This window comes from Sinocyclocheilus grahami, unplaced genomic scaffold (assembly GCF_001515645.1).
Source record: "Sinocyclocheilus grahami isolate Dianchi unplaced genomic scaffold, SAMN03320097.WGS_v1.1 scaffold1353.1, whole genome shotgun sequence".
In the NCBI taxonomy this organism is placed as follows: Eukaryota; Metazoa; Chordata; class Actinopteri; order Cypriniformes; family Cyprinidae; genus Sinocyclocheilus; species Sinocyclocheilus grahami.
The window spans coordinates 59102-68844 of record NW_015506532.1 but is presented as its reverse complement, the minus strand read 5'-3'; the positions used below and the strand labels follow the sequence as shown (position 1 = coordinate 68844).

The window sequence follows — 9743 nt, the reverse complement described above, 5'->3', positions numbered from 1 at the left end:
AAGTAAATTGTCTTTTCTATATTCTTATATTTGTTCCCAGGTTAACCGGTCCAGATTATATATTTCGTTTCCATTCAAATTATTGAAACTAACACGAATCCAGACGGACTCAAAATTCCTCGGCTGTCGTTCACAGATCCTTCTTAGGACTTTTGAGAATTTAAATAAATATAAAAAACGACACATTCATTCGTTCCCATATTTATTAGTAGTGATTCAGTCAATAAAAAGGCACATGTATGAAAATTTGAGCACTGGTTTTATTGGGGTTTTGTGCAGTTACATCACGCAGCTACGCACTCCATCTACTCACATCTACACACTATAGGAATGTCGCTCAGAGCCAAATGTTACAGTTTCTATCTAAATCATAAAAGACACACTTCTCTGAGTGAGTGAGGGAATAAATATTGCACATCAGATGCTGAATGTTTGCGATATAATCTCTGGGTCACTAAAATGAATGCGTCATGTCTTCGGGTTAAGTGAACTCGGGTCCCGACGATTCCTCCTCCGAGTAAGATTTGGACCGCTCGAAGAGCCCGTCCTCGTCCACGGGACACGCGCTAGTCGTCGTGGCGCACAAGCCCTTGCGCTTGAGTCTGCGCTCCTCCATGCGGATGGTGTCGTACAGTCCCGTCGGCCCTTCCTCCAGCAGCACGTTTCTCTCCGACTGGGACGGCTTCATCTGGCACACGTACCGGAGCAGCAGCAAAGCCGGCGCGTAAAGCACATTCACCAGACCCATGCCAAGGTTCAGCTGAACGAAACCCAGGTTGTGTACGACCTGACCTGCTACTACGGGTCCCATAGCGTAGGCGACCGAGTACGAGATGTCTGCGATGGCATAGACGCTTCCATAGACGGACACATGACGCACGTCCACCAGGAAGGCCAGAGTGGGCAGGAGCGCCGTGTCCACCAGAGCGATGCCGAAGCAGATTCCGCACAGGGGAAACACCAGCTGGCCGAAGGTTTTGCAAGCAGGCACAGTGCAGGAGCTGGCCCCTATTATGACCATACCGAGCGCGCCATAGAACCACTGCAGGTCCGGGTACTTGGCGGCTAAGCGGACAGTGACGTAAACCCCCAACACGTGCGGGAAGAAGGCAGGCAGCCAGATGAGACCCATCTCCCACTTTGTGGCGTTCATCGTGTTCTCCATCCAGTTGGCGATGGTGGGCTCGAGGAACGCCAGCGGGATGTTACAGACGGTCAGAGCGCCCGCCACCACGGCGATGTACGGGTCGATCATGAGCCGGTAAATGGGCGTCCCGACCGGCATGTTCTCGCGCGTCCTGTTAGAAAAAGGTTTGATCACAGTCAAGAGCAAAATGCCGTCTGCCAAGCACACAGAGGCCAGAACTATGAACGGGACCCGTTTACCTGCGAATTCATACAGGATACCGCCGAACGGAGGCGCCACGAGGCTCCCGAACGAGATGAACGCGAGTGCGATGCCAAGCGCGCGGCTCCTCTCCGCTTCTTCCGTGTATTTATCCGCGATCATCGCGATCCCAGACGTGTCGGCAAACGCCGAGCCCAGACCCTGCAGGCTGCGCGCCGCGAACAGGGTCCCGTAGTTGTCAGCAAAAGCAAATATACAGGTCGAAACAAACATGACCAGAAGTCCGATCAGCAGCGGGATGTCGTATCCAACGCGGTCAATGAAAGTTCCCGATAAGGGGCTGACCATGAGTTGCAGAATGGCCTTGGATGCGAATAACACCCCTATCTGTATGTCCAGGTTGTCCCTGTTTGCTCTGCCCAGCGAAGAGTTGTCATGGGCGCGCGCCGCCTGCTCGGTCTCTAAATCTGCGAGATAATCGGGAATGATCGGAACTATCACCATGTAGAGCATGTTGTCAAGCAGAAGCGCGACGCAGACGATCACCAGAATGAGCCTTCTCTTGCGTTTGGGGTCTTGCATCGCGCTGCCAAGCTGTTTAGTTCTTTCGCCCATTTCGGACAACTTTAGGGCGGCTGATCTCGCCAGCCCTGTTGAGCCGTCAGCTTCCATGACTGTTTACCTCAAGAGAGCCGTTCTTCAGAATGTAATGTCATTCCGTTCCTGTGCAGCGACGCGTCTGGCTTTTACGCACGAACCTGCTTGGTGTCCAGCGCGCGCGCTCGGTTCGCTGTGGTCAGGCGCCTCTGATAGGTGACGTGCTAGTCTTTTCTCTTCCCGGGGACAGTCCTGAGCTTTCCTTTCTGCATTACCACCTCTGCTGAGCTTTTTTTTTGCATTTACATTCCTGTTACGCACGCATGAGTTTGCGCTTTCTCGTCTGTCAGCTGTGGTCATTCACATCAGTTTTTCCTTTCCGTCAGAAACTGCAGACTTGCTGTGGGCACAAACTAAGAGGTGTGCCAATATCAGTTTCCTCTGATTTCTCTCCTTTGGTCTTTGGCGCGTTCGCTCTGTTCATCAGCCAGCTGCGTCCGTCTGCTAATTATAAAAACGGACGAATCTGACCAATCAGGGTCATGATCACATGACAAAAAATACTAGTGGTCGGACGAACCGTAACTGACCCCAGACCAGCTCTACTCGCGCTCTTAGTGTGTTTGGAGACTGGCGCTGTCTCCATGCACTCAGCGGTTTCTTGTTGTGTTTGAAAACACACACAGCGCAGTACCATGCAGTGTCAATACAATGTTTTGATAAGTGCTATAGAGTTTGCTATGTATGAATGTATTTCTGTGAAGGTTAAATTATTCACCGTGTTGGCCATTATTAAGGGCCATTATTGAAAGAACGAAAAAATCTAATCATCAACTAATATTTAAATACTTGATTTCACAAAATAACGACAGTACAATAACGTGATATCACCTTTTGGAAAGCATTTGGGAAAATATTAAAACAAGCCACGGTTATCTACTGTTCTCTGTCTTCAGATTAGTATACAAGTGTTAAACTGCAAATGGAAAACAATTTTTTTGTTATTTATGTTCGTCCCGTTCTCTTTAAATAGAAATTAAATAGGCGATAAACAAACTTTTAACTCCGGGCATCACTGTTTTATATAACGCGCGCGTCTGACGCGAGGCGTTGCGCTCACCAGCGGCGCGACACTGACCTCTGCTGGACTGATCAGAGAGGAGCTGATACTGACGCATCACTCTTTATGTGGACTACACTGATAAGCATAACTAACTAATGGCAATTGAAAGTTCTTCATAACGGTGTTGAGTTAACATCGACACACACACACCCAATGATAATACTGATCTACAAGTATATAAGGTTAAGAACTGATATTTGATTGTTGAATTAGAGTTAAATTAACTCTTTCTCTTTCTTATTACATGCTGCCTGATGGCGGTTTAAAGAAGCTGCTGCAGTCCTCAGAAATAAAAACTGCTTGAACTGCTGCTGGACTGATCAGAGAGGAGCTGATACTGACGCATCACTCTTTATGTGGACTACACTGATAAGCATAACTAACTAATGGCAATTGAGAGTTCTTCATAACGGTGTTGAGTTAACATCGACACACACACACCCAATGATAATACTGATCTACAAGTATATAAGGTTAAGAACTGATATTTGATTGTTGAATTAGAGTTAAATTAACTCTTTCTCTTTCTTATTTCATGCTGCCTGATGGCGGTTTAAAGAAGCTGCTGCAGTCCTCAGAAATAAAAACGGCTTGAACTGTCTTTCTACGGTGATCTACCTAAATATATAGAGTAGAGTAGTTGAGCACAACATCCAGGCCGGTGCATTGCCTGTTTGGCCGCTAGATGGCGGTTTCTGCCACGAAATAAGCAGATGAATGAAGTCTGATTCACAGATTTGGTTTATGTCAGACAAATGGAGACATAGACAACACAATATAGTACGACATACAGTATACACTGTCTTTATGTATTCAACATAGTGAAAAATATTAATATTGTGAGTTCTTTGTTACAGGTGTGTGTTCAGGTGAATGTGGATTATATGTCTTTATGTTCAGATTAATAATCTCTGCAATAAATGATTAGCTCACTGTGTGTTGCTCACCAGATTACACGTATATCTTCCAAAAATATTTTTCTTTTGGATATCATGATCACATGACAAAAAATACTAGTGGTCGGACGAACCGTAACTGACCCCAGACCAGCTCTACTCGCGCTCTTAGTGTGTTTGGAGACTGGCGCTGTCTCCATGCACTCAGCGGTTTCTTGTTGTGTTTGAAAACACACACAGCGCAGTACCATGCAGTGTCAATACAATGTTTTGATAAGTGCTATAGAGTTTGCTATGTATGAATGTATTTCTGTGAAGGTTAAATTATTCACCGTGTTGGCCATTATTAAGGGCCATTATTGAAAGAACCAAAAAATCTAATCATCAACTAATATTTAAATACTTGATTTCACAAAATAACGACAGTACAATAACGTGATATCACCTTTTGGAAAGCATTTGGGAAAATATTAAAACAAGCCACGGTTATCTACTGTTCTCTGTCTTCAGATTAGTATACAAGTGTTAAACTGCAAATGGAAAACAATTTTTTTGTTATTTATGTTCGTCCCGTTCTCTTTAAATAGAAATTAAATAGGCGATAAACAAACTTTTAACTCCGGGCATCACTGTTTTATATAACGCGCGCGTCTGACGCGAGGCGTTGCGCTCACCAGCGGCGCGACACTGACCTCTGCTGGACTGATCAGAGAGGAGCTGATACTGACGCATCACTCTTTATGTGGACTACACTGATAAGCATAACTAACTAATGGCAATTGAAAGTTCTTCATAACGGTGTTGAGTTAACATCGACACACACACACCCAATGATAATACTGATCTACAAGTATATAAGGTTAAGAACTGATATTTGATTGTTGAATTAGAGTTAAATTAACTCTTTCTCTTTCTTATTACATGCTGCCTGATGGCGGTTTAAAGAAGCTGCTGCAGTCCTCAGAAATAAAAACTGCTTGAACTGCCTTTCTACGGTGATCTACCTAAATATATAGAGTAGAGTAGTTGAGCACAACATCCAGGCCGGTGCATTGCCTGTTTGGCCGCTAGATGGCGGTTTCTGCCACGAAATAAGCAGATGAATGAAGTCTGATTCACAGATTTGGTTTATGTCAGACAAATGGAGACATAGACAACACAATATAGTACGACATACAGTATACACTGTCTTTATGTATTCAACATAGTGAAAAATATTAATATTGTGAGTTCTTTGTTACAGGTGTGTGTTCAGGTGAATGTGGATTATATGTCTTTATGTTCAGATTAATAATCTCTGCAATAAATGATTAGCTCACTGTGTGTTGCTCACCAGATTACACGTATATCTTCCAAAAATATTTTTCTTTTGGATAATAATATTTAGTGGGGTTCACATGTTGTATTTGAGATTAATAAAAGTAAACAGGTTTGGCTCAACAAACAAACTCAGACTGAACTCTGAAATAAAGTGGATGGTGAAAAGATGGAAAATGCCACAGGAGTGATATACATATGGATTATATGTCTATATGTTCAGATTAATAATCTCTGCAATAAATGATTAGCTCACTGTGTGTTGCTCACCAGATTACACGTATATATCTTCCAAAAATATTTTTCTTTTGGATAATAATATTTAGTGGGGTTCACATGTTGTATTTGAGATTAATAAAAGTAAACAGGTTTGGCTCAACAAACAAACTCAGACTGAACTCTGAAATAAAGTGGATGGTGAAAAGCGCTAATATTAGTCTGTTTCTCTCTTATTCCGAGGTCACCGTAGCCACCAGATCCAGTCTGTATCCAGATCAGATGGTCACTGCAGTCACCCGGAGCCAGTACGTGTCCAGACCAGATGGTGGATCAGCACCTAGAGAGGACCTCTACAGCCCTGAAAGACAGCGGAGACCAGGACAACTAGATGAGCCCCAGATACAGATCCCCTGTAAAGACCCAAGACCACAGGAACCAGATGAGTCCTCTGCACAATCTGATTCTGCTGCAGCCTGGAATTAAACCACATCATGCTGGTTTCGTCTGGTCAGAGGAGAACTGGCCCCCGACTGAGCCTGGTTTCTCCTAAAGTTTTTTTCTCCATTTCTGTCACCAATGGAGTTTTGGTTACTTGCTACTTTCGCCTTTGGCTTGCTTAGTTGGGGACACTTAATTTCTGGCAATGTTGTCGAATTGATTGCACAAACACTATTGGAAGACAACCGAACTGAGCTGGACGATGACATTACTGATGATCAATGACTTTGAGTGTTTATTATTGTCCTCTTGCATTATCGACACACTATTTTCCTGCTTAACACTGTAAAGTTGCTTTTGAAAGTGATTTTCAGATCTTTTAACCTATACAGTAAACTGTAAATGGTCTTTTTGTAAAGACAGGTCAAACCAAAACTTTCATTCCCAATAACTAAAACCTTTTGTTGTGTTAAAGCATATGATATGCATTATGTAACATTGACCTAAATAAAACTAACTGGACTCTTTTACAGAGACCACATACACAGATGCTGATTATTTGTCTTACACAACTTGCATTTTCCCTCCACTGATGGAGGTCTTATTTGAACATCAATAAATCATAAGACATTGACCAGATCATTTTATGTGCAATAGGGGAGAGAGTCGCATTAAGAAATCTGAGGCGTAAATCTGCTTTGTGATAGGAAGTGTTTGTCAGGTTTGCTTTGAGAAACTTCAGGGAAAATCTTCAGCATTGGGATCTAATCTAGAGCTTCAAGAGCATGTGAAAGTTGCTCTGGAGTGTTTATGCTCTTCATGTCTATTTAGGAGGCTGTTTCTGAGAGAGGCAAGAAGTTAATCCTGCTTATGTGGTCAACGGTACCTTAGAGACCATATATAGAAACCTGCTGTAACTGCACTGACCCAATGGTGATGTGGAGCAGCGTGTGTGTGTGTGAGTGTGTGTGTGTGTGTGTGAGTGTGTGTGTACATGTTTTTCTATTCTGGTGGGGACTTAAACCTGAATACACACAGACTCATGGGGACTCGTGTCACTGTGGGGACCTAATTGAGGTCCTCATGAGTACAGAAGCTTATAAATCATACAGAGTGAGTTTTTTGAGATTGTAAAAATGCAGAAATGTTTCTTTGAGGGGCAGGTTTAGGTGTAGAATGATAGAATATATGGTTTGTACAGTATAAAAAACATTGCACCTATGGAGCGTCCCCACAAGGATAGTGAACCAGACAAGTGTGTGTGTAACCTGAATACACACAGACTCATGGGGACTCGTGTCACTGTGGGGACCTAATTGAGGTCCTCATGAGTACAGAAGCTTATAAATCATACAGAGTGAGTTTTTTGAGATTGTAAAAATGCAGAAATGTTTCTTTGAGGGGCAGGTTTAGGTGTAGAATGATAGAATATATGGTTTGTACAGTATAAAAAACATTGCACCTATGGAGCATCCCCACAAGGATAGCGAACCAGACAAGTGAGTGTGTGTGTGTGTGTGCCGTCTTCTGCCTTTCTATAAATAGTGTTCAAAGTATTATTTAATCTGTGCAGTTCTTAAAATTAATCAGTGTTGACAAGTAATTGATAAAAACCTTTTAAACCCGTTAAAAATATATTTTGAATAGCTTAAAGAGCAAAAATCAAATCAACAAAGCATTGCCATGAATTTGTACTTTATCCCAAATTAGCTGCACCTGCTTCATCTACTTTTCTAAACAGATACATTTTTTTTTTTGCCATGTTCAGATTTTTGTCTTTTAGCTCATGTTAAATACACCTGATTCCAGAAACTGTGGAGGACTGTGAACTGAAAGACATCAATAAATACAATTCACTGGCGTTAAAAGAGGAAGAAAGACAATAAAGGGAAAAAAGCTCATAGTGAATGGATGAATGACAGAACGCACAGACTTTCCTCTTCAGCTCTGCTCTAGTGTGTTTATGAGGAACAGAGTAATTTCAGATGTCGGTCCTCATGCTCTCGACGGCTACGGGTCCCTGGGTCTGAGAGTCGCCCTGTGACTGGCTGCAGTAAAGCTCTCCTGATCCTCTTTGGTCTTCAACACACGTCAGAAACCCAAATCTACTGATATAAGAGCAGCTCCTTGTGCAGAGGAATTACTGCAGATTACAAAACCCTGGAGAATTTCTAATCCTAAACGTGAATGTTAATTAGCCTCCGCTTCGAGATCTGAGCTGGAGAATAAGAAGATCTGTGAACTGTGTTCCTTGAGCAACAGACCGAACCTGTAATAAGTGAACGTGGTTTTGAATAAAAGCATCTGCATAAATGAGCATTCGAACTCCTAACTAACACACACAGAGGAATCAGGGCATTTACTGAGTCAGATGACTGTTTGTGAAGGAAACCAGCTAAACCAGTGAAGATGACCATCTGCAAGCCAATCCTTGATGCCAGCAGACTCTTCAGAGATTCTAGTGGAGTTCATTCACCTTCATCAGTCCCCTTCTGAGCCCCTAAAGAACTCATGAAAGGACTGTCTTGTGCCTCATGGTTTATTCTGTGGATTAACAATGAAAGGCCCTTTTGTTATTAACGGTTCATACACTGGTTTCAAGTTTTGGTTAGAAAAATCCTCTTACTTCATAGATTTACACATGAATACTGGATTCTGATGCATTGGTCAACAGCGATTGTAAGGCGAGAACAATGAAATGGTGAAATTATTGTGTCCTCAATGAACTGTGTAAGTCATCTCTCACACTCCAGGAAACTGAAATAAGGCTTCATATATCAGTCTTCAATGAATCATTAAATGAAACTCTGGACAAATATTTCCAAATGTGTTAGGCACTGATTTGACATATACAGAGAATTACAGTCACATCACGTGTAAACTCTTGCAGACTCGTCTGAATACAACATTACATGGCTAAAGCTCTTTCACTATTTCTTTTTGTCTCCAGACTTCTGCCCGGTGAGGAACTGCCAGATTCCTCCGCGGTAGAACTCGTTACTGAACGCGAACAGGACGGCGTGGAAGATCGGAGACGTCTTCGCCAGCACCGGGAGGACCTAGAGGATCAGACGACCGTCATCAAAACACTGAGATCAACACGAGAACAATGATTTATCAAGCTAATGAAAGATTTTGAAGATCCACCAGTGTTTGTTATCTTACCATTCTGAGCTTTGGTGAAACGAGGTTAACGTTCTCGAAGCAGGCGTATGTGCACATCTAAACCGCATAAACACATTTCATTACACCAAATACACAAAATAATGTTCTTTTTAGCAGCATCATATGACCCCTTTAAAGCACACAGAATGCTGAGCATCAGCAGGTATCCTGTGGATCATCCATCCGCAATGTACAGAGTAACACAGCCTCATTACAGCCCACAGAGCATGAAGCATTACCTAAATTTGGTTTAGTTGAAATTGCTGCACAAAATATGTCTTTGGTCAGAAAAACTGATAACTGAAAATGACAACATCATAGGGAACAGCAATTACTTAAAATGACAAATTGTACACATAAATACCAAATTTAAAAAAAGTTAAAAAAGTTAAATTTTTGGGCGTCTGCATCTCCCGGATTCTGAGGAACGCCATCACCGAGATAAAGTTAAGAAAGAAACCGAGAAGACCTAGAAGAAAATATTCAGATATTCAGACTGTACAGAATTTATTATACCGTGCACCGCATACAAAGAGCAATCATAACAAAATATTATATCCACAGTAGCAAGCACCAATAAGCGCCGCGGTGATCAGATCAGATGCCAACACTTACCATCATTATACTATGGTAATGACTA

General features: G+C 42.4%; 1 protein-coding gene across 1 annotated transcript; it reads right to left on the bottom strand.

The window, feature by feature from the left end:
• Nucleotides 1-481: 481 nt before the first annotated feature.
• On the bottom strand, nucleotides 482-2020 carry LOC107569511 (probable vesicular acetylcholine transporter-B). The gene has a single exon (XM_016255615.1). It carries the CDS (start codon nucleotides 2018-2020, stop codon nucleotides 482-484), a length of 1539 nt encoding a protein of 512 aa, XP_016111101.1.
• Nucleotides 2021-9743: the final 7723 nt, after the last annotated feature.

What these genes read in the sequence shown, in the direction of transcription:
- LOC107569511 (XM_016255615.1), bottom strand. Translation starts at nt 2,020, where the DNA reads ATGGAAGCTGACGGCTCAACAGGGCTGGCGAGATCAGCCGCCCTAAAG.